The following is a 26,294-nucleotide window of genomic DNA, read 5'->3' as shown; positions in this document are numbered from 1 at the left end:
AAGTACTCAATAAGCCAGATGTAATGTAGGAAACAAAACAAAAGCTCGGCCGACGTGGCAACCTGGTCCTCGGTTGTTATTCATTTGACATTGAAGTTCACCAATTCCAGAAAAAAAGACGTTGGAAAATCGCAGTGCGCGAAGAAAGTACAAAAAGTCAGGGAACACGTTATTAGTTAATACAACACCACAAATCCATTACTAACGCAAGCAAAACGGCAAAGTTGTGGGTTGGCGCTCTGCAGATTGGCCGGACCCAGATAAAACAGCAGCTACTATACAGCATTGTGCGGCCGGGATCCACGACCGTATTTAAGTGAAGTGTCGCGAGTGACTATAGCAGTCCACCTGTGCTCTCTTTTCCGTTCGCTTCGTTCGACTCTTAACGAGACCTCCTATTCCGCCCACACACACCGCCTTCTACTCACCAAAGGAACATGGCCGGCGCACTGCCCACGCTGACCCAGGAGCCGACCTACCAGAAGCTGCAGGAGCTCTTCGATAGCCAAGGCAAGGACCTGAACATCAAAGATCTGTTCGTGAAGGACCCCAAGCGGTTCTCCAAATACAGGTGGGTTTTAGCTTTGTTAGATTACGAAATACGTTTTTTTTTTAAGTTACGTGGGTATACCTACAAGCGCGCATATCCACACGCACTCAAGTTTGGGTGTATGTAGATATGTCTGCTCGTTTATGTATCCGCCATCAGTTATTCATTGAGTTTGGCACACTACCGCCTGCCTAACTTTCACCAAGGGGGCACGAGTGTCGCCAGCCGATTTGTCCTTGCGTAAGGTCACAGCAACGACCTTAGCCGATAGCCGTCTTCGCACTTGATCCGAGGTCAAATGATTGTTATTCCCCTCGTTTGTTTATCAGCCTGCGCCTGCACACTCAGAACGATGGAGAGATACTGCTGGACTACTCGAAGAACCGCATTAACGACGAGGTCTGGGACCTGCTCCTCGCTCTGGCAAAGGTGCGACGTGTGGACGCCGCCCGCGATGCCATGTTCGCCGGCCAGCACATCAACATTACTGAGAACCGTGCCGTCCTGCACACGGCGCTGCGCAACCGCGGCACGGATTCTGTGCTCGTTGACGACAAGGATGTGATGCCGGAGGTGCGTGCCGAGCTGGCCCACATGAAGGAATTCACCAACAAGGTCATTTCCGGTGTGTGGCGCGGCTGCACCGGCAAACAGATCACCGACGTTGTCAATATCGGCATCGGTGGCTCCGATCTGGGCCCATTGATGGTCACCGAGGCGCTGAAGCCCTACGGCAAGGGCCTGCACTCGCACTTCGTGTCCAACATCGATGGTACCCACCTGGCGGAGGTGCTAAAGAAGGTCAACTACGAGACCACCCTGTTTATTGTGGCCTCGAAGACTTTCACCACCCAGGAGACCATCACGAACGCCACTTCGGCCAAGGCCTGGCTCCTGGACCTGGCCAAGGAAGTAAGTTAATGAATATTTCAAATGAAAACAGCTCAGATTATTTGATTAACCTCATTTCCCAATCGCAGCCCGAGTCCGTGGCCAAGCATTTCGTGGCTTTGTCGACCAACAAGGAGAAGGTCACAGAGTTCGGCATTGACAGCGCCAATATGTTCGGCTTCTGGGACTGGGTGGGCGGTCGTTACTCCCTGTGGTCAGCCATTGGACTGTCCATCTGCCTGTCCATTGGTTTCGAGAACTTTGAGCAGCTGCTGGATGGCGCCCATTATATGGATAACCACTTCAGGTCAACGCCGTTTGAGAAAAATGTAAGTTAAGGCCCAGTTCCATGAAATTATTGATCCTTACCGAGTCCCCTCCAATGGCTAGGCACCTGTTATCCTGGCGTTGCTTGGTGTCTGGTACTCCAACTTCTTCAAAGCGGAGACGCATGCCCTACTCCCGTACGACCAGTACTTGCACCGCTTCGCCGCCTACTTCCAGCAAGGTGACATGGAGAGCAACGGCAAGTTCGTGAGCAAGGCGGGCAAGGCTGTCAAGTACAGCACCGGTCCGATTGTGTGGGGCGAGCCGGGCACAAATGGCCAGCATGCCTTCTACCAACTCATCCACCAGGGCACCCGCCTGATCCCCTGCGACTTTATTGCCCCCGCTCAGACGCACAACCCCATTGCCGGTGGCAAGCACCACAAGATTCTACTCTCGAATTTCCTGGCCCAAACGGAGGCTCTTATGGCCGGCAAGACCGCCGACGAGGCTCGGGCCGAGCTAACCAAAGCAGGACTGTGCGGCAATGAGCTGGAGAACCTGCTGCCCCACAAAGTCTTCGTTGGCAACCGGCCGACCAACTCGATTGTGGTGAAGAAGGTCTCGCCGTTTACACTGGGCGCATTGATTGGTATGTCGATTGCTTCAGATACGCGGTCAGCGAACATTAATTAAACTCAATCAATTTTCGCAGCGCTCTACGAGCACAAGATCTTCGTGCAGGGCATCATCTGGGACATCAACTCGTTCGACCAGTGGGGCGTTGAGCTGGGCAAGCAGCTGGCCAAGGCCATCGAGCCGGAGTTGGACCATTGCAACGAGGTCTCCTCGCACGACAGTTCCACAAACGGTTTAATTAACTTCATCAAGGCCAATTGGAAGTAATTTCCGGGCACTCGTCGGCTTTTTGTTGCAAATTAAAATGAAATGTTCACACATAATGCTCTAATTGTTAGTAGTTATTGAGACGTTATTGAGGAGGAGCCGCTGCTTATGTATACCCGTTCTCGGCACAATATTCAACTGTATTTATGGAATCGGAAACGTTTGTTTGCTTGCGCGTATCGATAAAAATCTCATGTCGGAATTAGACCAACCCAATTGGCTCCCTCTACTATTCGTTGTTGCACACGTAGTTTCAAAAACCACAAATAAAAAATTTCTGGAATTCGGTGTAGAAAACTGTGTTTGGAAAATAACTCTTGTTTCATTTGAAGGAATTGCATTAAAACTAAACGTACAGTGGGGCAGAGGGGCTAGGATTAGGCTAATCACCCATTGATACATCCGAGTCAGAGTCTGTGTTTACGTTAACATCATCGGTGGCCAGATCATCGTCTGCTTCCAGCTCTTCGTCCGAAATACTCTTGGCGCTGCCGCCTTCCTTCTGGTCCTCCAGGTCGCTCCAGTTGTTCTCCTCCTCCAACTCTTCGGCGGGCTCCTCTGCAAGTAGATGTGGTTTTTGGTTTAAAAAATCCGGTAAAATGTACAAATTTTTACATATTCCCTCTTAAGCAGATCTTGAAGTCGCTTTACTCACCTGGGTCTTCCTCCACAGTCAGGACATTGCTGTCGTTCAAATGGTTGTCGGCATTGCGCTGCATCTGATTGATTATAAGATTGACTCGCCCCGATATCCTGAAAGTAGGCCGCAAAAAAGATATCATGAGTACACATTAATTTGGAAAATAAATAAATTAAAAATTTAGAACATTCAATACAAACCCGCCCGACACACACACACACAAAAACCCAATTGACTTGCAAAAATTTCGCTTTTCAAAATGGATTTTTTCTTCAACAATTACAAACCTGACGATTCCGAAATTTCCCTTGTCGGCATATCGAGCCATAGCGCAGTATCGGGCGTAGGACCCGGAAATGCGCTCCCTATTGCCGCCATACCCAGCATCACCAACACCTTGGAGCAGTGCAACAAGCCTGCCTGCGATGAAGACGCCGACATGCAGTGCATCATCGACTTGGTCACGGCAACCATCTGCGAGGCTAAGGCCATCATTGAGTCTGATCCGCGCGGTCTGTTCTGCTACAAGTATCCCAAGATGAGGCTCTCCATTTTAAGCATGGCCTCGGAAAACCACGGCGATGGTATGGCGCCCGGTGGCTCGTACTCAAGTCTAAAAACGACCGTTGTCTACGGGTTGCCGCTATCATCTGTCTCCAGTGGCATTGCCCGCAAGGATCTAACAATTGAGAACTTTGATTACAGCAATGCCATTGCTGACATTCGGGAATTCATCAGCAGGTGGACGCTATCGCCAGACACCAAATGCGTGGTGGCCAGCAATCCGATACGCCACGAAGTTCCCGTCAAGGGTACCATTTTCTTTGTCGATGCCCACTTTTCGCGACCAACGCCACGTTGTCCCAATCCCTTGGCCGTGGCCAAGGTGCGATTCTTTGTGAGCGTATCAAAGCTAATGATGCCCAGCTATCCTGTTATGATCACCTACCGCTTCGAGGGCTACAACACACTATACTATGCCCTCGGGGAGCGTGCCCTCAACTTGCACCACTTCCAGCGCTTCTACATCGACACCATCTTGCACAGCAAGCTGAGCTTCTTTGCGGCAATAGCCAAGTGTCGCCACGGCACCTTAGAGAACCCCAAGGATAACATCAGGCCAAAGAAAAGGACAAAAAGCCCGCAGCGAAACTGAAACGCTCGTGTTTTTTTCGTACTCACTGTAAGGCCTCGGACAAGCACTGCATTCGTTGCTCCGCCACAGCCAGGCATACTTCCAACTTATCTCGCAGCGCCTCCTTGTCCTCGGACATCAGGACACTGGTGTGGGTGGAGGCCAGTACGTGCAGCCAACGCAGGGCAGAGCTTACACTGAATCAATTTAAAAATTTTAATTGGTATTAAATGTTATTTTGAGAAAGATAAAAACTCACTTGGAGTGCTTTCCTTGCAGCAGAATGGAGAGCTCGTTGACCAAGGGACTCACGTATTCGAGCGGCAGTCGATCTAGCGTTAGCTGTATCGTATCTGTATCTTGCGTGCTCAGGACCGACTTAATCATCCTGGAAAAAGAGAACATCAGTATCCAGTAGTGGGCGCCTTAATATCTAGTAAGCTTACGCCTGATCTTTGCTGTGCAAGGCCTGCATAAGCAGCTGAGTCTTGCTCTGGGTCTGCAGCTTACCGCCGCTCAGTTTGGTAGCATGGATCTGTAGGTGCTGCAGGCGTGCCTCCATGGGCACCTCGTTCTGCACCTTCTTCTGGGAGATGGGCAGCGCGCTGTTGTACTCCACATTCTTTTTGCTCACCACTGGCTTCAAGACCTTGGTGGCGGCCTGGAAGCCCAGCTGCTCCTTACCCTTCTTCTTGGCATACAATTTCTTTGGATCAGCGCGCTCGATAACGTTCAGTTTCTCGGCATAGTTGGGGGTGAAGCGTTCGAACTGCAGCTGCTGGCGACTTCCGTAGCCAAAAAGGATTTCGTGTGAGCGATTTGAGTCGGTGATGAAATTTGCCGCCACTGCCATTATGGGTTCCACTGTCTCGGCGCCATCGGAAACGATTTGCAGCGACACCTTGGGCTTCACGAACTTCTCGGCGGATAAACTGTGACAGGAAATCAGTTGGTGACCTTCCTTAACCATGATAAAATCTTCCTTCTTACCTTGTTACATTCAGCAGGTATATGTGAATATTGCCATTTCGTGTCACACTGGCCACTCGCAGCTGGCCATCGTCGCGTATCTCGCTGGCCAGACAGTAGGCCAAATCCTCCATAAGCAGCGTGCAGGCAGAAGCCTTGTTCTTGCCCTTCTTCTCGACCTTCCAGAAACAGATAACGCGCTCCATCTTAGCTGTGGTCAGCACGAATTCTGTGTTGTCCGCACACACTACAGTGGCGACGGCGTTTATTTCGCCCGAATGGCCAGTGAATGTCTCCACAAGTTCTTTTGTCTTAGCATCGTACACCTTCAGCTGGCGGGAGCCCACGACCAGAGTGCGGCTCTTGGGCAAATATGCAATGTTCTGTGGCTTCTCCGGTCCCACTTGCAGGTCGCCGATGCAGCGCTCCTCGGTCAGCGACCAAACGAGCGCCCGGCAATCTGCGCCCACCGTGTACAGGTGGCCAGCATTGTCATACGCAATCGAGGTCACCGGGCCATCGTGACTGTCACCACCAAGTGTTCGCGTAATCTGCAAGACGCGGGAAACTTTATCAGATGCATTTTATAGCTTAGTAAACATGGACTTACCTTCGCCTCTGCCAGAGAGTATATGACTAAGGCCCCCTTTAGCGTTCCCAGAGCAATGTGAAGCTGATCATTGGCTGCATCCTGGCTTGGGAGACTCTTCCGCGACTTCTTGGAGCGTGGACCGGCCACCGATACCCACGTGAGCGCTGTACACGGGCCGGATACCTGTAGATTGGGCGTGAACTCCTGCTTAAGCGTGTTCGTCTCCGTGTCCCATATCCGCAGGATGCCCTGCTCGTCCACCGAGGCAAATAGTTGGCCACCATTGGGCGAAAACCCCAACACGTGCTTCTTGCCCAGCGACATGGTTCTTTTTTGTTTTGTATTAGAGATGCGCGCGAAGTCGTCGTGTTCGTGCACGCTAGTTCATGTTTAGTTCGTGTCACGCGTGAATCAGTAATAATAATTTTTATTGCATTTTTTTTAACTAGACTTTATAAATTATAATTTAATAATTTGTAAGCCATAAATTACAAGCAAAGTTAATAGATGCAAACATATTATTCAGGTTTCTAAAAGACATTAAACTTGTAATTGGGAAGTGTTTTTAATTTAAATAATAATTAATTGTAACTTTTCCTTTAATCACTTAAATTTTTTGTTTTATGTTAATATAAAAAAAATTAAATAAATTAACGCAATTATTTTTACTGCAGTCACAGTTTAGGCTATCGATAAAACTATCGATTGCTCTCTCCCATCCAGAATGTTCGCAGCCATCAGACCGATTTGAGGTTATAACTCTAGCTGGAATTTACCGACTGACTCCGTGTGAAATTGAAATCTGTGTACAAAAATGGCTTTATCCGTTCCCAAGGCTCCCGGAGTGGCGCAGATGCTCAAGGATGGCGCCCGGGTAAGTGTAACAAGTTGAAAGCACGCTTCCAGAAGTCTGGCCGGCATCGGTTTCATTTAAATTCGGCTGAAAATGAAAACATGCCTTCGCTGGGAGGCGCGTGATTAGTCATACTCATGGAGCACCGCCGCGCATCTGAACAAAAAATGACTAATTTGATGGATTCTTTCGTATCCTTAGATGTACAGTGGCCTGGAGGAGGCCGTCTATCGGAACATCAGCGCCTGCAAGGAGTTCGCACAGACCATGCGCTCCGCCTACGGACCAAACGGCATGAACAAGATGATCATCAACCACATCGAGAAGCAGTTTGTCACCAGTGACGCCGGCACAATCATGCGCGAACTGGATGTTGAGCATCCGGCCGCCAAGCTGATCGTCATGGCCAGCCAGATGCAGGACGCTGAGGTGGGAGATGGCACCAACTTTGTGGTGGTGCTGGCCGGAGCTCTGCTGGAGGCCTCGGAGGATCTGCTGCGACTGGGCATTACCACCGCCGAAATCGCCGATGGCTATGAGAAGGCCTTGGAGAAGTCTCTGGAGATCCTGCCCAAATTGGTCAGCCACAAAATCGAGGACTACCGCAACGTGGAGAAGGTCAAGGATGTCCTGCGCACCTCCATTATGTCGAAGCAGTACGGCCAAGAAGATTTTATCAACGACCTGGTCAGCAAGGCCTGCGTCTCCATTTTGCCCGATGAGGGCACCTTCAATGTGGACAACATTCGCATCTGCAAGATTTTGGGCAGCGGCCTGCTCAAGTCGGAGGTAGTCCGTGGCATGGTCTTCAAGCGCTTTGTCGAGGGCGACGTCACCTTTGCCGAGAAGGCGAAGATTGTGATCTTCTCGTGCCCCGTTGATATTATTCAGACGGAGACCAAGGGCACGGTGTTGATCAAGTCGGCCGACGAGCTGCTGAACTTCTCCTCCGGCGAGGAGAGCCTGCTGGAGAACCAGATCAAGGCTATTGCCGAGACCGGTGTAAAGGTGGTTGTGTCCGGAGGCAAGGTCGGCGACATGGCCCTTCATTTCCTCAACAAATACGGCCTGATGGCTGTGCGCCTGAACTCCAAGTTCGACCTGCGTCGCCTGAGCCGTTCCGTGAACGCCACAGTCCTGCCGCGTATCACCACACCCAGCCAGGAGGAGTTGGGCTATTGCGACAAGGTCTGCATCGAGGAGCTGGGCGACACCACAATTGTGGCTTTCAGGTGGGTTAAATAATAAAATATTTCTAAGAAAAAGCTTACATTCCTTTTAAATTCTTTACAGAAATGAGGGCAAGGACTCGCGCATTGCCACCGTGGTTATTCGTGGTGCCACGGACAACTTTATGGACGATATCGAGCGTGCCGTGGACGACGGTGTTAACAACTTCAAGTGCCTGACCCGCGATGGACGCTATCTGCCTGGCGCTGGTGCCACCGAGATCGAGCTGGCCACCCAGTTGTCTGCATATGCCGATACTCTGCCCGGCTTGGAGCAGTATGCCGTGCGCAAGTTCGCCAACGCCCTGGAGGTCTTCCCCAAGGCCCTGGCCGAGAACTCTGGCATCAATGGCACCGACATTGTCAATCAGCTGTACTTGGCCCACACCTCAGAGGCCGGCAAGACCATCGGATTCGACATTGAGGCAGAGAAGGCGGCCACCATTGATACCACAAAGGCGAAGATTTTCGATCTGTACCAGGCCAAATTCTGGGGTCTTAAATACGCCGTGGGTGCTGCCACAACCATTCTGAAGGTGGACCAAATCATCATGGCCAAGCGTGCCGGAGGTCCCAAGCCGCGACAGGCTGCCGGCAGCGATGACGAGAGTTAAGCGTCTTCTCTGTGATTCGTCATGCTAACTATAACTAGTTTCTCCAGCTCCTTCTTTGTATTTTCATAAACACGAGTCCCATGGAAATTATAAATTTCATTAACCACTCTCACCCACATACACACAACCATGCACACAGTTTCTTGTATTAATAAAACTTAACTTACGAAAACTGATCAACTTGAGAGTCTTGTATTTTGAAAGAAAACAATGGGGTTTTTTTTGCACCGAACCCGGTGCCACCGCTAGATAACTGAGCTAAGTAGTTATCGCCTTTTATTTTTTTTTTGGAATTTAAGCAAACGATTATTCATTTTGTTGAGTACAATACAATATTTCAAATGCTTATTCGCAGATACATTTCAATAATATTTGTGAGAGGACTCGTCCTCGTTTGCGTCGCAAAAGATTTGTATTAATTTTTGAATAAAATGCGATCTCGTTGTCTCGCTTATCAATTGAAGTGAATAAAACGTGTTAAAGTGTGTTCGATCGATGATCATGACTCTCTGAGTGGTACGTGTGCCGGTGATATTCTTTCTAATTTCGTCTATTCTTTCATTTTAGTAGTTGAATGAAATTGTCTGCGATCTGGGGACGTACATCGAGCCATCCGTGCTCCATTGGATGGCTCGACCGTCCTCCAAACAGGTAATTAACGCACGAGTGTGATGAGGTTGGCACGTGAAGTGTCCGTTAAATCGAAAAACTGTTCTATATGGAATGTGTTCACGCTTGAACTTTAGGAATGGTTTCCAAACCAACTGCAGTTTTGATTTGTAGTCCCCCAAAAAAATACGTTTTCGGAAAGTCGGCTCTGAGCCACATTTTGCTGTTTGCTCACGACAGCAAACTGGAGTCCAGAACCTTGTGTACAGGTTCGAAAAAGGAAATACCTTCTGTCTAAAAATGTGTGATTCTTAGAGTTCTCACTCTGTCCGAATTTTGTCACGTTAAGAACTAAACACGACGCCAATTAACAAATTACTAATTAAATGCAGCACTGGAAGAACCGATCCGTTAAATTAAAATATTTACGTTTTTCCCATCAGCTTCGTTTGAATTCGAGACCCTATGGAAATCACAATTTCTTTTCGAATGCAACATGCAACATGTATGTAGGTACGACTGTGTGTGCTCTCCCTACCGGATAATCATAATCTCATTCCAATACCATACAAATATGCCCTATTCCATGTTAGATTGTATAAAAATAACTTGCTTTTGGGTTTGAACTTTTCTCTCATGCCAATTACATACATTGCGCTCAACATATATATTTAGTTTTTGTGTGAATATATTCGTGTGGGATTGTGAACTTTTAGTTTAGTTGGGTAAGTGTGGAATAGTGTGTAGAATGACTTTCTTTTGAGAGAGAGAGGGAAAAAATCACACATTCTTTTTGTATTTAGTCATTTCCGCTAAACTGGTGAGAAGCTGACAGTCTTCGGATTCATCGGATTCTTGCCGGGTTTTGTGGTTCAAAATAACGGTAATAATATATTGACTGAAGTAAAGTATTGGCCTTTAAATAAAACGCTTTCATTATCTTTTAGATATTTTCTGGATATTGGCAGAAATACGCCGTAGTGAGAATTAAAATGGAGAAACTACAATCTAAAGAGATAAGTATTTGATTATTCTTTCGATTCTTTGGTATTATATGCTCTTGCTGCGTTACTGCAACGGTTTGTAATATATATTTAATTTGACTAATAAAAACTTGATAATAAACGCACTAAACATTGCGATAAGTTCAACTAGCTTGTTGTTTGTTTGTTGTGGGAGGCATTTCTGCTTCGTGTTAAAGCTTTTAAAGTAATAATCAATAAGATATTTTTGCGTATATTTGTCGATAGTTTCGATCCACGCACTGGTGGTTAATAATAAGCTTCAAAATACATACATTTCAATTCATCTTGTTATACTCCATCTTCTTAATCTCATCTCTCAATCATCTCGATTTTCAATTTTCAATTTCTTCAATAAATATATAAGAGATATTCTCGAAATAAGAAGGCAAAATATATGTATTTCTGTTTCTGTTGTGTTATCTTCGTTTATTGATAAATTTGTATGTCGGATTACGTTGATAGTTGTTGGTATATAAGTATATGTGTGTTCCGGTTTATACTTCGGCTTAGGTAGTTTAGTAGTAGGTGCTAAAGTCAGCGCATTAATTGTCGGTATAGTTGGGATATTCGTGTACATTAAACAGCGTTACTAATCGGGAAGGAAACAACTTTCTGATATTTTCATAACAAATGCCTCGATTCTAGTTGTGGAATTGGAATTGAAATTGGATTTGTTGATCTATCGGTTTCTTTTTGGACATTACACATGGTACACATTGATATATCGAGATATATATTCATAAATATATATATATATATATATATATATAGATTCCTTGCAATTGGAATACAAACTTGTAACTATATTGCTTATGACAATCGTAGTTATTGTTGCTTTTACACAAAGATATATTGATCCAGGTGGCGTTGACTGGTACACACACATTCGCTTCTTAAATCCATCTTGCTAAACTAAAAATAAACTAATCGTCCGCCGGCCTTCCACGCCTCGTCCTCCTGCTACTCCTCCTCCTCCTCCAGGGGCATCCTCCTTAGAGAACGGTGCAGGATGACTTCTCGCGGAACGGATTCACCTTCTGGCTGGTGAACCCAGTCAGCAGGTAATCCTCCTGCTCGTGCTCCGTGATGTACTTCATCATCTTGGCGCACGACTCCGAAACGGTCTGGCGCTCAATGGCCGCCTCCCGACGCAGCTGGTCCACGACGACGCGCTGCTGCTGCAGGGATGATGACATTACGTCCATGATGGCGGTCTCGGATAGGCCTATGGTTGAAAAGTTTCTCAGTGATACTGATTCTGGGAGATATGCAATTACAGGTTGGTGTGTATGTTGTGCTTGTGTTTATTGGATTTTTTTCTCTTATTTTTTTTTTTGTGTCTTATCGAACTCAGGGACTCTGAATGTTTCGGGGGATGGTGGTTTTGGATGGATCTTAATGGCTGGCTGGAAATAACAAAAGAGCGTTGCGGCATGGCCATGGTTTAAATAGTATCTTATTAGATAGTAACGTTTCCCACACGGTTACAACATTGATTTCTATGTAAGATGCCAGATTACAGGACAGAGACAGAAGTGGAAGGATAGTGTTAGATTTGAAAGAACAGAGAGGACAGCAGGCTACAGTGGTGAGTCACGCTTGGAACAGCACACATATTGAGACGCGCCGCGAACAGTGACCCATGTGAGGGCGGCGATTAGTTTAATCGATCGCATTCGCATTGCTGATTAATTTGCTTCCAGAGCCCAGCTGAAAACCTTGACACTGTTTTGACCCCGTTAACCAAGTGCAAGGCTGCTAACGGGAGAAGGGCGTCGGGTTGCACATGGAAAACCGTGTTACAGAAGAAGGCACTTTGCTGTTTGGAAACACCCAAGTACATACACATGTACATACATATGTACTATATACTTTTCGGGCACAAATGAGTAGCACACACGCACACGTACAAAAACGCATATGTCAGGACAGCGTTCAAGGAAGGAGGACAGTAAAGGCTTCGGGCGGATGCTCACACACAACACACAAGCTACAATTAGCACACAATTTAGTTATTTACCAACTCCGGATGAGAATTTTTTATTCTCGAACGCTAGGGCAAAAATCGGGCAAACGTTTGACGAATAAAAAGTGGATACACACCCGAACTGGGGATGAGTCTGGCCGCGATAGTCGGGCGCAGCGTCTATCGATAGCAACGTGCACGCACGAGTGCCACCACCAATATTTGTTATTGTTCCGCAAAAAAAAACATCCAGCCAACTTTTCGAATCGCCGCATGTTCTCTGCCCAAGAATGATGGCCAAGGACAAGGGGCTGGCTGTTGCCGGATCGGTGGCTCCTCTGCCGGCCACCATCGAGTGGTCTGCCGAGGAGGAGCTGCAGCTGTTCCACGCCATGGAGGGATTGCGGCCGGTGGGCATCAACAAGCACTTTTACATGTCGGCCATAGCCCAGCGCTTGTCCAAGTCTCTCAACCGCGAGATGCCCAGCGAGCTGATCTGGCGCCACCTGGGCACCATGTACAAGCTGAAGGAACTGGACGACCTCGAGTCGCTGCCCTTTCCCAACGAGGAGCGCGAGTTCAGTCTCCCGGAGAATGACTACGGAACGCTACAGACCAAAAAGACGGTGGAGGTGAATGCCAGCGAGGAGGCAGGAGGAGATCCCCCACCACCAGCTGCGAATTCTACTTCCTCCGCTGACAGCAATGGCAAAGGTGAACCTACACAGTATTTGTCAAATCCCTTGCTAAAATGTTTTCTTTTTAGCTCCCCCTGCTACTAAAGCCGCAGTGCCATCAAACACCGCTAAGGAGACCGAGAAAAAGGCCTCCGCAAAGGCTGTGGATCTGCCCAAGCGCCCAGCGAAGCGCACTCGCGGATCCATGTCTAATGAATCCATCAGTCCCTCAACCACTCCACCGCCGGTGCAGAGCAACAAGCGCCGTCGCATTTAGGGACTCCAAACTCTCGAAATGGACAATTGTTATGACAAGTTTTAGTTCACTAGCTTTACTGTACATAAATAAACGGATTTATTCTTCGAATTCGTTGTTGGACTCTTCGTTGGAGCCGTCCTCGTTGTCGGACGACACTCCACCGTTGGCAAATTGCATGTTGTCCAGGAGGGACTTCAGGAGGCGCCTGTTCAGATGATCCGTCTGAGTCAGTTCGCGGGCTGCCTGGGGCGGTGTCTCTGCGTCCGCCTCTACCGCGGGATTTCCAGCTGGTGCAGTTGGTGACGTGGACATGGCATCTATGTGCTCCAAAGCAGGCATATTTTGCATTATCTGCCGATTCCCCCGAAAAGTGTTTTTACTAGTTTTTCTATGACACACTCTGTTATTAATCGTGAAAATACTAATCGATATATCGATGGTCGTTCATAATAATGGCCATCACTAGAAATAGAGTTGTCAAATATCGATTTTACTTTTAAATTCTTTAGAAATTTATTAAAAACTCCTTAAATAAAGAACAAAATAATTTATACCGCAATTTCTACTCAAAAAAGGATGATTTCAGCCGTAAACAATTCAAGAGACACATAGTTATCGATGTCACGCCGACCCCAGGTCCACCCCTAATCCGACCCAGCTCCAATCAGACCGATTCTCCCGCTCGAATTGAATTTTGCCGGAAAATAAACAAACCTTTATTCGAAATATGTTTGAGCCCGAAACGGAAGATATGTTGCCCCGTTCAGCTCCCAGGCCCAGTGCGGCTGTGCCTATGGGCCACTCCAACGAAGTAATCCGGCCCACCGTGCCGGAGGTGTCCATATTGTTTGGTCAGCCGCCGCAGCAGCAGCAGGAACCAATGATGCAAATGCAGATGCAGCCCGCGCAGGAGCAATCTCCGCGCCCTGAGCCTACCTTTGCCTCCTGGAAGAAGCAGATGCTACCACGGGTCAATTTCTCACCCATTCTGACCACAGAACTAGGACCACGCCCCGCCCCCAGCAGCAGCAACAACCACAACTTGGGTATTTCCTCCAACGAGTACATTGTAATCCCTAGAGACCGTCACTACACTACTGAAGCAGGATCGTGTGCCACTAGTTCTGGAGGGATGTACAGCGAGTCCAAGAAGCAGCAGTTCCAATCGGTGCGACGTTTGTCTACTCCGTCTAGCTCGGATGTTCTAACGATTTGTGCAGGAACCCAGACCGATGTCGTGAATCGAAGTTCTCCGCGAACATCGCTGCCATCGGTGGTATACTCGGACATTGATGTCAGTAATTTGGTCAATAAAAACGACCTGGCGACAGTGGTATCGCTACTGGAAACCATGCGGCAGGAGCAGCAGCAGTTGAGGCGTCTCTGCGAGACGCTATTGGAACAGCATCAGGCGAGAGCTGAAGCTGCACCAAAGCCCAGCAGAACAACAGCTAGCCAGTGCGATATTTTGACTTCCACCAATAATAACAACCATGGTGGGTAAACCAATAAAAAAAAAGTGGAAGTCCTCAAATAGTTTTATATTTTCCAGGCAAGCGGTTAACACCCATTATCCAGGACTACATAGTTGAGGAGGAGGAGGAGCCTCCAGCACGAGTAGTTCCTCAGCAATTTCAATCACCACGACCCACTCAGCCCATGGCCCAGTCCACGGGCTATCGGGCGAACACACCCCAAGGACCAGCGAAGCGGATCCCTCAACTCGCCAAACCAAACACTGAAAAGAGCATGGTCATGAACGAGTTGGCCCTTAAGTACTTGCGACAGCCCGTCGACGAGCTGATGAAGGATATGCGCTTGGGGTCTTCGCCCAAATCCCCCAATCATGCCGAACCCCTACGTCAGATCGACAATCTCGGTCATACTCCCGGGCAGAGCAGTAGCCCGAACGACATTTCGAATGCCTCGTACAAGTATCTCAAGAAGTATCGCCTGCTGCCCGAAGAGCAGCTGGACTATGCACGATCACCACAATCTCCGCTGGCCGCTCCGCCGCAAATGCAACTCGACTTGGAGAACATCAGAAATCAACCGAAACTGATGTGAATAGAGCCTGCTTTTATTTGTTTTCGTTACTATTTATGCGGTTTAAGTGGAAATATATATTTCAAATACACGGAATAACGTTTGACACTTGCTCTGGGATAAGGCCATCCCTGCTGCACCAACAACAAAGGTAACCAGCCACACTTTGCTTACAAAAACACACACAAAATAGACGACAATATATAAGTATATAAACTGGCTTGAGCTTGAGCTCGTGTCCTAGCGCAAGACCAACTGCAGCTCAGCAGCCGATTGCAGGAGCACCTTCAGTCCCTGCATGAAGCCTGCGCACTGCGCAAAGTCCGTGCCAAAGGCTATCCGGGTGTGGATCTCCAAGGCATTGGCATAGTCCGCTATTTGGATGTACTGAACTATCTGATTTAGATATTGCACCGTTGTGGGAGTGAGCTGCGGCAAAGAGAGGAAGTAGGGATTAAGGTTAATGTAGGGTAAGGAGTCCAAGCTGCTTACCTTGCCATCCCTCAGGCAGTCGTAGAGATTTTCCAGCCGCTTGACCACATCCACAAACTTGCGTTTTGTGCGCTGTCAATGAATGAAGAAAATTAATAAATTGTTAAGGAATTAATGGGAAAATTTCAATTTAACTCACCGGATCATTCGTTGCGCTCAGACAGCGATTCTTTAGCTCTTCTAGAACCGTTTGCAAGTATATGTATTCCTCGGGTAGCGGCGGCTTCTCCTTGGGCGGTTCCGGCTGGCGCTGCTGCTGCTGAATGGGAGCTGGCTGCTCGGTATACCCAATTGTCTGCTGCTGACCCTGCCAGTTCTGCTGCTGCTGAGGAATTCCTGGCTGCAAGTTTAGTGGCTGCTGGGGCTGGAGGTACGATTGCTGCTGCTGCTGTTGCTGGGGAAGATTGTTGTTAAAGGCAGCCGGATTGTAGTAAGCATTGGGCACTCCTCCTGGTGGTGGCGCATTCTGTAAGAAAGAACTCCCTAAGTAATCTTTATTTTTCAAAAGATTACCTTCATTAATACCTGATATTGAGCGGGATCCACATATCCGTTTTGATTTTGATTGGGATCTCCAGGGAACAGGGGATGGAAGATGGGGGCCGCACTTGGCTCAGCCACTGGCTTCGGCTTGGGCTACGAAAATAGTCACATAATTTATAGACTCGGAGATTATGTCAACTTTTTTACTTACCGCTCGCGAAGATTTAAGCGCTGGTGGATCGTTCCAGCCTGGCGGTGGCGTGGGATTGCGCTGCACATTCTGGATGAGCGGTGCTGGCGCCGCTGGTGGCTGCATCGTTTCTATCGGATTCACGCCGGGCAGAAACGAGTTCTGCGGTGTTGCCCCCATGAATGGCGATGGGTTGTAGGTTTGAGCCGCTGCTATCGGATTCGTGTTGAATGAGTTGCTGTTGTAGGTAGGCACGCTAGCCGGCTGGGGCACGGGTCCAGGTGCTGACCCGCCGCCGCTGAAGGGAACTGCCGATGGAACAGGCGCCGGAACAGGATTGTATGGCATGCCGTAGGAGCTGGTGGGCGCTGCCACCGAGGGATCCAGTACGTATTTGGAACGAGCATGAAGTCCAGATCCGCCAGACGGCGGTGCTGCTCCTGCTGCTGGCGGTGGGCCACCAGAGGAGCTGGCATTGCTCAGTGGGCGCGGTGGGTGGGCCATGAGTTCTGGCTTTACTGGTTGCGGATTGAATATCTGAGGCTGTGGCTGGACCCCCGGATAGGTGGTGGGCGCCTGTGCTGGCCAGCCCGGCTGAGCATACTGATTGGTGGTCGGCGGCTGTCCATAAGGCAGTGGCACTCCCGATGGTTGCGACTGCGAGAACGACCCGCGACCTCGCTGATAGCCCAGTTGGGCAGCTGCTGCTGCTCCTGGCTGAGGCTGGGCGTAGTCCAGGTTGACCGCGTTGTTAATTCGATCCCGCAGGCTCTGCAGGACTTCGCTTTCGCTGGCAGCTCCGCCACCCAGGGTGGTGATGTACTGCAAAGCGGCGGTGAGGGCTCCCTGCGAAGCCAACAAGCCACCGTACTCCGTTAGAAAGCTGGCAAATCGACCCGCCAGGTCGACGGCAATGCCCTGTTGCTCCAGCGACTTGCACATCAACATCACCACCTCGGCCAGGTCTTGCAGCTCGGTGGTGTTGGGCTTATAGCCAGCGTTCTGCTGCTCCAGCCGCTTTAGCTGATACCATGCGGTCACCAGCTTGTCGATGCTGCCGGCACAAATGTAGCAGAGCATGGCGTTGCGGGTGTACTCAACGCTAGAGGCGCATTCGCTCAACAGGCGGTCGCCCAGTCGCTCACAGATGTCCACCACCTTGCGCTCGCTGTGCTTCAAGGCGGCCACCAGGGCCTCCTTCCACGAGTCCACCGTGCAGCGATTGACAAAGTCCAGCCAGTCGCGGGACACCAAAGCGGAAATCACGTGCGACAGCTCGCTCTTCTGCTGCAGAAGGTAGCGCGTTTGGGTGCGGGTCAGTGTCTCGATGCCAGCTGTCGAGGCGATGATCAGAGCTTCCGGTATGCGTTGCGCCTCCAGGCAAAGCTCGACGGCAGCCTCCACATTGCCAGTGAGTATGGCCTCGGCGATCAGGCTGTCTGAGTCTGGAAAAGAAGGAATTTTAGTAGCTAGAAAAGATAATAAGGGAAGGTAACTTACGATCTCCACTGGGAACCTTAAACTGTGGCCTCGGAGGCGTGGCAAAGTCGTTGTGATTTTGGGAATCAACAATGGCGTTTCCGTCCTGCGTTTGCTATTTTTTGAAGAAGGATTTTTAATTAGATATGGTCACAATAGTCCTGTTGTTTTTTTAACTTTACGACAGAGCTAGTAAGTGGCAATTGATATGGGAGAGGGTTAAAAGAAAGGCTGCGCCAAGAACAAAGTTCAAAAGATAACTAAGATAACCCCTTAAGTGTTAGCTCCTTACCGAATTATCAGTGCTATAGTTAGTACTCTGATCGCAGCCTTCGACCTCCGAAGAGTCGCTCTACAGCAATGTGGCATGGCATGAATGTTAGTATGTTATCGAAAAGAAATATACATGGCGAGATGAGCATACGTGGAGATTGATAGTGCGCACAGCGATGCTTTTTTTTTGGGACTGATAAGGGTACAAATACTTACATGGGTCAGTGTCGAGATGCGGGTCGTTAGAGTATCCACATCCGATTGCGAGTTCGTCTCAGTTTCCCTGATAAACTTGTTGAACTTGCCATCGATGTCGTCTTTATTGTAGCCTTAGAAATGAAAGAAATCTTCACCGAACTGCCATTAATATTTAATGGTTTCTGACTTACCCAATAGGTTGAGCATTTCCTCCTTGGGATTCAGCTCAAAGTTCGCCTTGATAAAGTACCAGATGTAGCGACCATGCTGATCCGCAGTCTCATCGGCTCTCTGCCGGCAATATTCCGAGTAGTTGGCATCCGCCAGTGAGCGTTCCAAGGCATTGGCACGCTCTACCAGAGCCGCCTCAGTGGTCAGCTGCTGCACCTTCACCTTCCTGGAGGTGCCATCAAAGCTGACCAGCTTGCCACCAAACTATATTTAGGGAAATTTTCCCAATTTATTGATATTCAAATCAGTTAAAGGTGTGAACTCACCCCAAAGGCAACGCCACAGGGACGCTTCATCCACTTGGGAGCCACCGACAGGTCATGATAGACCACTTGCGTCGTCTGCTGGGGTATGGGGTCTTGCGCGAACTGATCCATGCCCGGAAATGAGTCGGCAATCTTGTTGGAAGTCTGAACCAGCTGGTGAGTGCCGCCGTGCAGGGAGTAGATGGAGACGGCGCCCTCCAGGCTGGCGCTGGCAACGAGAGCCGGATTGCGCGGACAGAACTGCACGTCGGAGTACCACGAAGCGGTGGTGGCCACCTCCGAGAGGATTTCGCCCTCGGGTATCTTAGTGTTTGGATTCCAGCAGTAAATCCGGTTGTCCTTGCCGCACGACACCATCAAGTCGTTGTCCTGCTGGCACCACGACATGCCCAGCACTCCTCGCTCATGGATCTGATATGTTTTCGCTGGTGCCGTGGCATAACGCAGATCCCACAGCTGCACAACCGGTGCCTGATCGTCCTCGGAGGCTAGCCAGACTTGTGTCGCCGCCTCCGGATGCCACTCGATGGCGTGCCACCGAACCCTCGACTGCGAGTCCGATAGCTTAATGATCTGCTGGCTTTTGCGCAGATCCCAGATCACGCAGCGAGTGCTGAAGACGGAGGCCAGAATGTGCTGCACCTGCCGGTTCCATGCCACGTTCTTTACGTCCTCCAGCGGTTGGGTCTTGGCGCCGGGATTCATGTGGGTGGCCGGGTTGTTGAGGTCCCAGATGTAAATCTCTGACTCGGAGGCGCACGAAGCCAGCAGGTTTGTCTGGAAGGGATTAAAGTCCAACCCGCTGACAGCGCCCGTATGTTTGTCCTGGCGAGCCACCAGCGGCTCCTCATTGCCAGCGAGTAGCTTGGCAGCCGAGTATATGTTGATTTGCCCCGCCTCGCAGCCACCGACGATCAAGCCACTGGGATGTGGCCCCACCGGGCTCCAGATAAGCTTTTGAAACCTATTAAAACGAAAGCCGGCTTAAACAAAATCTTCGAAAGAGAACTCCCATGGAAAAACTTACTTGTACTGGCTGGCCACGCTAGCCTTCAGCTCCAGGTCGTAGGTGGCATCGCTGAAGTTGGGTGAGTATACCTCCAGGGTGGAGCTAGCATTGGAATCAAACTGCTGGGCGGCGGTGCCGGCGGCCAAGAGTATCTGCTGCTGCTGGGCCGGCGACCAGGTGATGTTCACCGTCTTCTGCAGTTCCTTGATCTTCATATTGCAAACGCCGTTCGAGCTGATCAATTATAATAATTAAATAATGTTAAACGCAGCTGCTATCGGTGGTGCAACATCAGAACGAAATTGTGTCACATCCAATTGGAGCGCGCCCCGTCATCACTTTTTTCCCCATTGGCATCCGCGGTGCATATGTGGCCTAGTTCCTACAGCCGGCCACTAATTACATTTATTTATGCTAACTTTTTAACTTACACACAATTGTGAATGGAATTTGCAGTCGCTTCCGCAGGAAAAACACTATTTTGGCTTTAAAATTAACTGGAAACTTTAATATTTTTAAGAATATACGGCTGGGACAGCCAGTGTGACCGCAACTAAAGTTGAGTAATTTACCAATCCGAATCATAGAATATACTAAAATAAATGCCTTTCTGAATATACTGCAGGTTCCGTTATTTTCAAAATGGAATTATTTTAATTAAAAAAAGGGGGTTTTAAAATAAAATAAATACAAAATAAGGCATATTTTATATCAAGAACATAGTTATGTATTTATTTGAATATTTTATATGAAGCATCAGATCAGTGCTGTCCACTTGCTGCCTCTGACAGCTTTTAGTTCTTCAAATTCCCACAGGTTGACAGCCGCGCCGAGGCAGCTGTTGCTCTCGTGCTGATGAAACTTTGCCGCATTGCAAGTGCAGGGAACTCCGTCTAAAAGCCTCATAAGATGTCGAAACGTGTGCAACCGGCGTGGCAGGCCCCGAAGGCGGCGGTCCGGCCGAAGCTGAAGCTGTTCAACAGCCTGACGCGGCAGAAGGAGGAGTTTGTGCCGCTGGACGGCAACAATGTAACGTGGTATAGCTGCGGGCCCACGGTCTACGACGCCTCCCACATGGGGCATGCGAGGTGAGTCGCCGCCACATCAGCATCGAGTGCTCCGTATCTTATCTCCCGTCGAAACACTTCCGTGATCCGGTGCTCCGAATCTTACACAGATCTTACATCTCCTTCGACATTCTGCGCCGTATTCTGGCCAACTACTTTGGCTACCACATCCACTATGTGATGAACATCACGGACATCGATGACAAGATCATCAAGCGGGCGCGACAGAACCATCTGTTCGAGGAATATGCCAGCGGGGCGGAAAAGCTTCCGCTGGATCAGCTCCTGGGTCAGCAAAAGGAGGTGCTCGTTCGCTTCCAGGCCACCTGCGCCAAGAATACGGATCCAGACAAGAAGGTGATGCTGGACAAGACCCTCCAGCGGATGAACGACGCCGTGGATGCGCTCACAAAGGCCGTTAGCAAGGGAGATTCAAAGGAGATCTCCGAAAAGCGGCAGCATTACCTCAACGAGGCCAAGGATCCCATCTCCGAGTGGCTGGACTCGCAAAAGGGTGCCGAAATCAACGATAATGCGGTTTTCGAGGCTCTACCACGTTACTGGGAGGACCAGTTCCACAACGACATGAAATCGCTGAACGTGAGTCATCTATGCCTGCAGTAATTAAGAGAGTGAATCATTCTGGTTACTTATTGCAGATTCTACCGCCAGATGTCTTGACCCGCGTCTCGGAGTATGTGCCCCAGATTGTGACCTTCATTCAGAAAATTATCGACAACGGTCTGGCCTATGCGGCCAACAACTCGGTTTACTTTGATGTGAACGGCTTTGACAGGAGGGAAAAGCATCACTATGCCAAGCTGGTGCCGGAGGCGTACGGCGACACCAAGTCCCTGCAGGAGGGCGAGGGGGATCTGTCCGTGGCCGAGGATCGGCTCTCGGAGAAGCGCTCTGCCAACGACTTTGCGCTGTGGAAGGCGAGCAAGGCCGGTGAGCCGTGGTGGGACAGTCCCTGGGGCAGGGGTCGACCAGGTTGGCACATTGAATGCTCGGCCATGGCGTCGGACATCTTTGGCCCCGCTTTGGATATACACACGGGCGGTGTGGACTTGAAGTTCCCCCACCACGACAACGAGCTGGCCCAATCGGAGGCGGCCTTCAACGAGGCCGAGTGGGTCAAGTACTTCCTGCACACGGGCCATTTGACCATTGCTGGCTGCAAGATGTCCAAGTCCTTGAAGAATTTTGTTACCATCCAGGAGGCGCTCAAAAAGCACTCGGCAACCCAGTTGCGACTGGCCTTCCTGCTGCACTCGTGGAAGGACACGCTCGACTACTCGGAGAACACCATGGAAATGGCCACGCAGTACGAGAAGTTCCTCAACGTAAGACCTGCCTTACCAAAACTTAATTTCCCGAAATATATAATGTTGCCCCGTAGGAGTTCTTTCTGAATGTCAAGGATCTGACACGTCACGTGCTTTCCGAAGAGCCACGCCGCCAGTTCGATGCCTGGACAGAAGTTGAGGCTGCATTGCAGAAGAAATTCGCTAGTTCCCAGGAGCAAGTGCATGCTGCCCTCTGCGGTACGTTGCTAGATGTTTATCCCATGAATATACACTTAATTATGTATCCTTCACAGACAACATTGACACTCGCAGCGCCCTCGATGCCATTCGGGAGCTGGTTTCCGCTTCCAATGTCTACATAAGGGACAACAAGTCGAGACTGAATAGCCTGCTCTTGCGCAATGTGGCCACCTACATCACCGACCTATTGCACGTCTTTGGCGCTATTGCCGGACCCCGCGGTGGCATCGGTTTTCCCGTAAGCAGCAGTTCTGGTGGACAAGCAGCGGGCGCTGATTTGGAGACCACCGTGCTGCCTTATGTCCAAACTCTTGCCGAGTTCAGGAATCTGGTGCGAGAGCAGGCCAAGGCCCTGAAGGCCTTTGACATTCTTAAGCTATGCGATGATCTGCGCGATAATGTTCTGCCCAACTTGGGCGTGCGACTGGAGGACAAGGATGGTGGGCAGTTTGCGGTCAAGTTGGTGGACCGGGAATCACTGCTGCGGGAACGGGAGGCCAAGCTGGCCGCCGAAGCGGAGAAGGCCGCCGAGAAGGAGCGCAAGAAGCAGGCGGCAGCCGAGGCAGCTGCCGCCAAAGAGGCCCAGCGTCGCGTGAACCCTAAGGAGATGTTCCTTGGCGAAACGGAAAAGTATTCGGCATTCGATGAAAACGTGAGTTTATTTATATATATTTTTTTATTAAATGTAATGTTATTTTTATTTGTAATGCCATTTATAGGGCCTTCCCACTCTCGACAAAGACGGCAAAGAGGTTAGCAAGGGACAGATCAAGAAGCTGCAGAAGCTCCAGCAGCAGCAGGAGCAACGTTACAAAGAGTATTTGGCGTCTGTGAAAGAAGCAGCATAAGATCAGAGCACCAACCAAGGCAATGATATTAACTTAGCATTTAAACCATTGTAAAACCTTAATGCAAACCTTAAAAATTTACAATTTAGATTAATGCAAGAGATTTAAGTTCTCAGCTTAAAGCAGTTGCAGTAATTAAAACACTTTTTATAATTCAAATTGATTTTATATTTTTTAATAATTAATGAATTTTTAGCTTAGTTTTGATAAATTTCAGATTGCAAATTGCAGGGGTATTCAAACTTCGGCTAAGGTTCTTTCCGAAGTAAGGTCATTTCTTGTTCGACTAAAAATAATAATTAAATCTAGGGTTTAGCTGCCATAGAATATAAATTCCACTGCTGAACACAATTAATCTCGCTAATGTAACATATATACAAAGTGGTGAAACAATAATCGGCAAACGAGATCCAGCTGAGGGCTCTTTTGGCTAATAAATAAGTTACGACGCCTTGTGAGCGGATTGTGGCTTCAGTTAGCCCTAAGATACATATATTCGACTGCGACAAGTCTTTGGTATATCTCCTTCAGTTCCCTTGGAATGTTTTTTCAGTTTTACAGACTGCCAATGTCGTTGTAGCGCTTCAGCTTGTCCGGGAAATTGTCTCGGAACAGCACGGGATCCGCCCGAAACTCCACTGTGCGCAGTGGCATGCGTCCATAGATCTTGGAGAAGCGATCGATGCAGGCTGAACGCTCACGCATGTGGTTTAGATCCGCCGAAAGCATTTCCGTATTGGTGCACTCGGGGCACTTGAACTTCTTGCGTGGAGTGACTTTAATGGGCGGATTGTTGGTTATATTGGCCACTAGAAAGTTCATGGCAATATCCTCGCAGTTCATGTGCTCGTCCACCCAGTCCTTGATGTCTCCGGGCATGGCGTGTGTGTACATATGGCTCCAATACTTGTGGTGGAAGGCGGCACCGGTTAGCACCATGGATATCTGGTTAGTCCATTCCGACTCGTAGTGCCAGCGCATGGTAACGTTATCCCAGACATGAATGCGACTGGGGAAGCCCACAATATGGTCGGGAAACTCTCGCCAAACCTCGTAGCTAACAATTAAAAGAGTTTAGCTATAAAATCTAAATCATTTCAAGCTTGATTTACCCAAAGTCGAGCTCATCTGTGGTCAGCATTATGATGTCATCGTCTATGGTTAAAATGGCTTCCGTTTCAATTTCCGGATATGGATAGAATCGATTCGACAACTTGTTCTCCTTGGTTTGCCGAATCTTTAAAGGTTTGGATATGGAGGGAAATGTAGACACTGAAAGGGAAAGCAAAGTTTGTTATTATCCCCAAGATTGATCTATAATAAAAGAAAACTTACAGTGTGGTGGAGACTTCTTCTGGTTGTTCCATATAACCAAGATGCTTTGCAATGAGGGAACCACAGCCAGCTTCTGAATGAGCAAAAACAGACTCTCCACGCGATCGTAGGTCAGAATGACGGCCGTAAATCCTTGGGATTTTGGAGCGAGAGAAGGTAAAAAGAGTGGATTAAAGGTGGATCGAGCATTCGTGTCGATGGCGTTCCACTGACGACTGCTTCGGGCACGTAACGGAAAGATGCGACTCTCCAGCACTTCCAGGGCCGTCAGCGTCACGGTCTTTAGATCCTTGAAGTACTTGGAGTACAGCCACTGCACCTGCTTCTGCATCTCAACGATTTTGACATTGGAAATCGCCTTTAGCTTCTGCATCACGGAATGCAGCTCGGACTCGCGAATGCGTACTGAGGCCAGCGACCAATCGATCACATCCTCAAAGGGCAGTACGTAATTATCAACGGCAATCACGGGAACGCAGCCCTGGGACATGATCTCCACCAGATCGGGCTGGCCCATTCTTAGGCTCTTGCCCAAAAGGCAGAACTTGCCACGCGACAGGAGGCGTGGGTACTCCAGGGATTTGTGGTGTTGCGACAAGGGGCAACGCAATGAGAGATCCATACTCTCACAAGCTCCCAGAATCAGCATTTGCTCGCTGTGGGCCGATGACAGCTCCCGCAGGCCGCGCAGGAAGCGTGGCAGGATGTTCAGTTGCGCCACCACCAAAAGGAACTTCCTCTGGGCCGTGGCATGGGCATGCGGATGTACCAGGCGCGGACTCCACACAGGGATGGATACGTCAAAGCCAGGTCTATACGACCAAGAGTCGAAGCCGCCGCCAAAGATGATGGCATTGTCCGTGTTTACATCCAGCACCGTGTTATAGGACGGAGCCCCACCAGGCAGCATGTTGAAGATGATGTGGTTGGCGCCGCGATCCCAAAAGTCCAGGGAGGCCAGGGCAGCGCCTGCCAAGTGCTTGTCAAAGACATTCTGGTTGAGCAGATCCAAGCTGGGCAGGAAGAGGCACGCCTCGTTGGGGTTCGAGGTGTAGTAGCGACTCTTCAGCACGGCCTCTAGAATTTGAAAGTACTCGCTGGACAAGGTGGCGGCCACCTTGTCGCTCCGCTCGTCCACAAACTCTTGCAGTGGATAAATATAGACCTTCAGGCGGTCATGCTCGCACTTGTATATGTTCAGGCAGTCCCAGAAGGTGCAATTCACATTCCGTGCCCGCTGCTCGGCCTCGGGGTTCAGTCCCACTTCCTGGATGTGCTCTAGGTCCAGTATAAGCGTGTGGGTATCCCTTTTTCCATGGAAGAATCCGTCCCGCGGGTTGTTGTTGGAGAGATCCCAGAGCAGGAAGCCCGCGCACAGGGCCACGATAACCAGCAGGCCATAGGTGAGAAAGTTGAGGATCTGTTCCTTGGGGCTCGAGTGCGATATGCCCCGAGACTGGGTCACAAAACTCAGCAGATACTTCAGTTTGTTCATTTTGCCTGCGATTTCTGCATTTTGTTTTTACGAAACAGTGTGACCGTTGTGCAGGCAAGTACCTGTCTGGCTCGACCCAGTGTTACAAAATGCCGAAAATGAATATGGGTTAAGTTTGAAAATAATAGTAAAAGTTTATATTTTCTCAAT

The 26,294-nt window shown here is 49.2% G+C and overlaps 11 protein-coding genes across 12 annotated transcripts; 6 read left to right on the top strand and 5 right to left on the bottom strand.

Annotated features, from left to right (window-relative positions):
- The first annotated feature begins 19 nt into the window (after positions 1 to 19).
- Pgi (glucose-6-phosphate isomerase) lies at positions 20 to 2,928 on the top strand. Its single transcript, XM_041777138.2, has 6 exons — positions 20 to 316; positions 434 to 571; positions 880 to 1,462; positions 1,531 to 1,770; positions 1,832 to 2,360; positions 2,424 to 2,928. The coding sequence occupies exons 2-6, from the start codon at positions 438 to 440 to the stop codon at positions 2,612 to 2,614; spliced, it is 1,677 nt and encodes a 558-aa protein (XP_041633072.1). The 5' UTR covers positions 20 to 316; positions 434 to 437; the 3' UTR covers positions 2,615 to 2,928.
- LOC108082449 (WD repeat-containing protein 43) lies at positions 2,898 to 6,309 on the bottom strand. Its single transcript, XM_017177820.3, has 7 exons — positions 5,969 to 6,309; positions 5,380 to 5,909; positions 4,836 to 5,321; positions 4,649 to 4,777; positions 4,437 to 4,586; positions 3,270 to 3,367; positions 2,898 to 3,172 (listed from the first exon to the last, which is right to left on the bottom strand). The coding sequence occupies exons 1-7, from the start codon at positions 6,272 to 6,274 to the stop codon at positions 2,997 to 2,999; spliced, it is 1,875 nt and encodes a 624-aa protein (XP_017033309.1). The 5' UTR covers positions 6,275 to 6,309; the 3' UTR covers positions 2,898 to 2,996.
- LOC108082451 (uncharacterized) lies at positions 3,423 to 4,643 on the top strand. Its single transcript, XM_017177822.2, has one exon. It carries the CDS (start codon positions 3,514 to 3,516, stop codon positions 4,408 to 4,410), a length of 897 nt encoding a protein of 298 aa, XP_017033311.1. The 5' UTR covers positions 3,423 to 3,513; the 3' UTR covers positions 4,411 to 4,643.
- A 355-nt stretch (positions 6,310 to 6,664) lies between the features above and the next one.
- On the top strand, positions 6,665 to 8,822 carry CCT8 (chaperonin containing TCP1 subunit 8). The gene is made up of 3 exons (XM_017177917.3): positions 6,665 to 6,824; positions 7,005 to 8,035; positions 8,097 to 8,822. Exons 1-3 carry the CDS (start codon positions 6,765 to 6,767, stop codon positions 8,644 to 8,646), a joined length of 1,641 nt encoding a protein of 546 aa, XP_017033406.1. The 5' UTR covers positions 6,665 to 6,764; the 3' UTR covers positions 8,647 to 8,822.
- A 1,853-nt stretch (positions 8,823 to 10,675) lies between these two features.
- Positions 10,676 to 12,410, bottom strand: Ggamma1 (guanine nucleotide-binding protein subunit gamma-1). 2 transcript variants are annotated; one of them, XM_017177919.3, is made up of 2 exons: positions 12,301 to 12,410; positions 10,676 to 11,505 (listed from the first exon to the last, which is right to left on the bottom strand). In XM_017177919.3, the coding sequence occupies exon 2, from the start codon at positions 11,483 to 11,485 to the stop codon at positions 11,273 to 11,275; it is 213 nt and encodes a 70-aa protein (XP_017033408.1). In that variant the 5' UTR covers positions 11,486 to 11,505; positions 12,301 to 12,410; the 3' UTR covers positions 10,676 to 11,272. The 2 variants fall into 2 exon arrangements, with proteins under 2 accessions (XP_017033408.1, XP_017033409.1); XM_017177920.3 differs by having other exon boundaries at positions 10,676 to 11,686; positions 12,301 to 12,403.
- Positions 12,411 to 12,536: 126 nt separating this feature from the next.
- On the top strand, positions 12,537 to 13,290 carry MrgBP (MRG/MORF4L binding protein). The gene is made up of 2 exons (XM_017177918.3): positions 12,537 to 12,960; positions 13,013 to 13,290. The coding sequence occupies exons 1-2, from the start codon at positions 12,537 to 12,539 to the stop codon at positions 13,198 to 13,200; spliced, it is 612 nt and encodes a 203-aa protein (XP_017033407.1). The 3' UTR covers positions 13,201 to 13,290.
- LOC108082500 (uncharacterized) lies at positions 13,240 to 13,608 on the bottom strand. The gene has a single exon (XM_017177921.3). The coding sequence runs from the start codon at positions 13,528 to 13,530 to the stop codon at positions 13,279 to 13,281; it is 252 nt and encodes an 83-aa protein (XP_017033410.1). The 5' UTR covers positions 13,531 to 13,608; the 3' UTR covers positions 13,240 to 13,278.
- A 130-nt stretch (positions 13,609 to 13,738) lies between these two features.
- Positions 13,739 to 15,319, top strand: ana2 (anastral spindle 2). Its single transcript, XM_017177969.3, has 2 exons — positions 13,739 to 14,678; positions 14,735 to 15,319. The coding sequence occupies exons 1-2, from the start codon at positions 13,910 to 13,912 to the stop codon at positions 15,247 to 15,249; spliced, it is 1,284 nt and encodes a 427-aa protein (XP_017033458.1). The 5' UTR covers positions 13,739 to 13,909; the 3' UTR covers positions 15,250 to 15,319.
- On the bottom strand, positions 15,242 to 20,422 carry Sec31 (secretory 31). The gene is made up of 11 exons (XM_017177968.3): positions 20,281 to 20,422; positions 19,868 to 20,083; positions 18,841 to 19,804; positions 18,535 to 18,778; positions 18,362 to 18,474; positions 17,894 to 17,987; positions 16,415 to 17,838; positions 16,246 to 16,356; positions 15,860 to 16,186; positions 15,721 to 15,792; positions 15,242 to 15,657 (listed from the first exon to the last, which is right to left on the bottom strand). The coding sequence occupies exons 2-11, from the start codon at positions 20,062 to 20,064 to the stop codon at positions 15,469 to 15,471; spliced, it is 3,735 nt and encodes a 1,244-aa protein (XP_017033457.1). The 5' UTR covers positions 20,065 to 20,083; positions 20,281 to 20,422; the 3' UTR covers positions 15,242 to 15,468.
- Positions 20,423 to 20,670: 248 nt separating this feature from the next.
- On the top strand, positions 20,671 to 23,477 carry CysRS (cysteine--tRNA ligase, cytoplasmic). The gene is made up of 6 exons (XM_017177816.3): positions 20,671 to 20,937; positions 21,027 to 21,516; positions 21,576 to 22,262; positions 22,319 to 22,463; positions 22,520 to 23,118; positions 23,186 to 23,477. The coding sequence occupies exons 1-6, from the start codon at positions 20,759 to 20,761 to the stop codon at positions 23,312 to 23,314; spliced, it is 2,229 nt and encodes a 742-aa protein (XP_017033305.1). The 5' UTR covers positions 20,671 to 20,758; the 3' UTR covers positions 23,315 to 23,477.
- sotv (exostosin glycosyltransferase sotv) lies at positions 23,474 to 26,239 on the bottom strand. The gene is made up of 3 exons (XM_017177817.3): positions 24,650 to 26,239; positions 24,427 to 24,586; positions 23,474 to 24,371 (listed from the first exon to the last, which is right to left on the bottom strand). The coding sequence occupies exons 1-3, from the start codon at positions 26,142 to 26,144 to the stop codon at positions 23,870 to 23,872; spliced, it is 2,157 nt and encodes a 718-aa protein (XP_017033306.1). The 5' UTR covers positions 26,145 to 26,239; the 3' UTR covers positions 23,474 to 23,869.
- Positions 26,240 to 26,294: the final 55 nt, after the last annotated feature.

The sequence above is a fragment of the Drosophila kikkawai genome, chromosome 2R (genome assembly GCF_030179895.1).
Source record: "Drosophila kikkawai strain 14028-0561.14 chromosome 2R, DkikHiC1v2, whole genome shotgun sequence".
Lineage (NCBI taxonomy): Eukaryota > Metazoa > Arthropoda > Insecta > Diptera > Drosophilidae > Drosophila > Drosophila kikkawai.
This window is presented reverse-complemented; position numbering and strand designations above follow the sequence as displayed.

What these genes read in the sequence shown, in the direction of transcription:
- Pgi (XM_041777138.2), top strand. Translation starts at nt 438, where the DNA reads ATGGCCGGCGCACTGCCCACGCTGACCCAGGAGCCGACCTACCAGAAG. An exon ending in AAGCGGTTCTCCAAATACAG is followed by an intron (nt 572 to 879) that starts GTGGGTTTTAGC and finishes TTTGTTTATCAG; the next exon opens with CCTGCGCCTGCACACTCAGA. An exon ending in TCCTGGACCTGGCCAAGGAA is followed by an intron (nt 1,463 to 1,530) that starts GTAAGTTAATGA and finishes TCCCAATCGCAG; the next exon opens with CCCGAGTCCGTGGCCAAGCA.
- LOC108082451 (XM_017177822.2), top strand. Translation starts at nt 3,514, where the DNA reads ATGGATTTTTTCTTCAACAATTACAAACCTGACGATTCCGAAATTTCC.
- LOC108082449 (XM_017177820.3), bottom strand. Translation starts at nt 6,274, where the DNA reads ATGTCGCTGGGCAAGAAGCACGTGTTGGGGTTTTCGCCCAATGGTGGC. An exon ending in TACCTGCTGAATGTAACAAG is followed by an intron (nt 5,322 to 5,379) that starts GTAAGAAGGAAG and finishes TTCCTGTCACAG; the next exon opens with TTTATCCGCCGAGAAGTTCG. An exon ending in TGCTTGTCCGAGGCCTTACA is followed by an intron (nt 3,368 to 4,436) that starts GTGAGTACGAAA and finishes GCCTACTTTCAG; the next exon opens with GATATCGGGGCGAGTCAATC.
- CCT8 (XM_017177917.3), top strand. Translation starts at nt 6,765, where the DNA reads ATGGCTTTATCCGTTCCCAAGGCTCCCGGAGTGGCGCAGATGCTCAAG. An exon ending in TGCTCAAGGATGGCGCCCGG is followed by an intron (nt 6,825 to 7,004) that starts GTAAGTGTAACA and finishes TCGTATCCTTAG; the next exon opens with ATGTACAGTGGCCTGGAGGA. An exon ending in ACCACAATTGTGGCTTTCAG is followed by an intron (nt 8,036 to 8,096) that starts GTGGGTTAAATA and finishes AATTCTTTACAG; the next exon opens with AAATGAGGGCAAGGACTCGC.
- Ggamma1 (XM_017177919.3), bottom strand. Translation starts at nt 11,485, where the DNA reads ATGGACGTAATGTCATCATCCCTGCAGCAGCAGCGCGTCGTCGTGGAC.
- MrgBP (XM_017177918.3), top strand. Translation starts at nt 12,537, where the DNA reads ATGATGGCCAAGGACAAGGGGCTGGCTGTTGCCGGATCGGTGGCTCCT. An exon ending in CGCTGACAGCAATGGCAAAG is followed by an intron (nt 12,961 to 13,012) that starts GTGAACCTACAC and finishes TTTTCTTTTTAG; the next exon opens with CTCCCCCTGCTACTAAAGCC.
- LOC108082500 (XM_017177921.3), bottom strand. Translation starts at nt 13,530, where the DNA reads ATGCAAAATATGCCTGCTTTGGAGCACATAGATGCCATGTCCACGTCA.
- ana2 (XM_017177969.3), top strand. Translation starts at nt 13,910, where the DNA reads ATGTTTGAGCCCGAAACGGAAGATATGTTGCCCCGTTCAGCTCCCAGG. An exon ending in CACCAATAATAACAACCATG is followed by an intron (nt 14,679 to 14,734) that starts GTGGGTAAACCA and finishes TATATTTTCCAG; the next exon opens with GCAAGCGGTTAACACCCATT.
- Sec31 (XM_017177968.3), bottom strand. Translation starts at nt 20,064, where the DNA reads ATGAAGATCAAGGAACTGCAGAAGACGGTGAACATCACCTGGTCGCCG. An exon ending in AGCGTGGCCAGCCAGTACAA is followed by an intron (nt 19,805 to 19,867) that starts GTAAGTTTTTCC and finishes TCGTTTTAATAG; the next exon opens with GTTTCAAAAGCTTATCTGGA. An exon ending in TAAGGTTCCCAGTGGAGATC is followed by an intron (nt 17,839 to 17,893) that starts GTAAGTTACCTT and finishes CTTCTTTTCCAG; the next exon opens with ACTCAGACAGCCTGATCGCC.
- CysRS (XM_017177816.3), top strand. Translation starts at nt 20,759, where the DNA reads ATGTCGAAACGTGTGCAACCGGCGTGGCAGGCCCCGAAGGCGGCGGTC. An exon ending in TCCCACATGGGGCATGCGAG is followed by an intron (nt 20,938 to 21,026) that starts GTGAGTCGCCGC and finishes AATCTTACACAG; the next exon opens with ATCTTACATCTCCTTCGACA. An exon ending in ACGACATGAAATCGCTGAAC is followed by an intron (nt 21,517 to 21,575) that starts GTGAGTCATCTA and finishes TACTTATTGCAG; the next exon opens with ATTCTACCGCCAGATGTCTT.
- sotv (XM_017177817.3), bottom strand. Translation starts at nt 26,144, where the DNA reads ATGAACAAACTGAAGTATCTGCTGAGTTTTGTGACCCAGTCTCGGGGC. An exon ending in GAAGAAGTCTCCACCACACT is followed by an intron (nt 24,587 to 24,649) that starts GTAAGTTTTCTT and finishes TTTCCCTTTCAG; the next exon opens with TGTCTACATTTCCCTCCATA. An exon ending in ACAGATGAGCTCGACTTTGG is followed by an intron (nt 24,372 to 24,426) that starts GTAAATCAAGCT and finishes TTTAATTGTTAG; the next exon opens with CTACGAGGTTTGGCGAGAGT.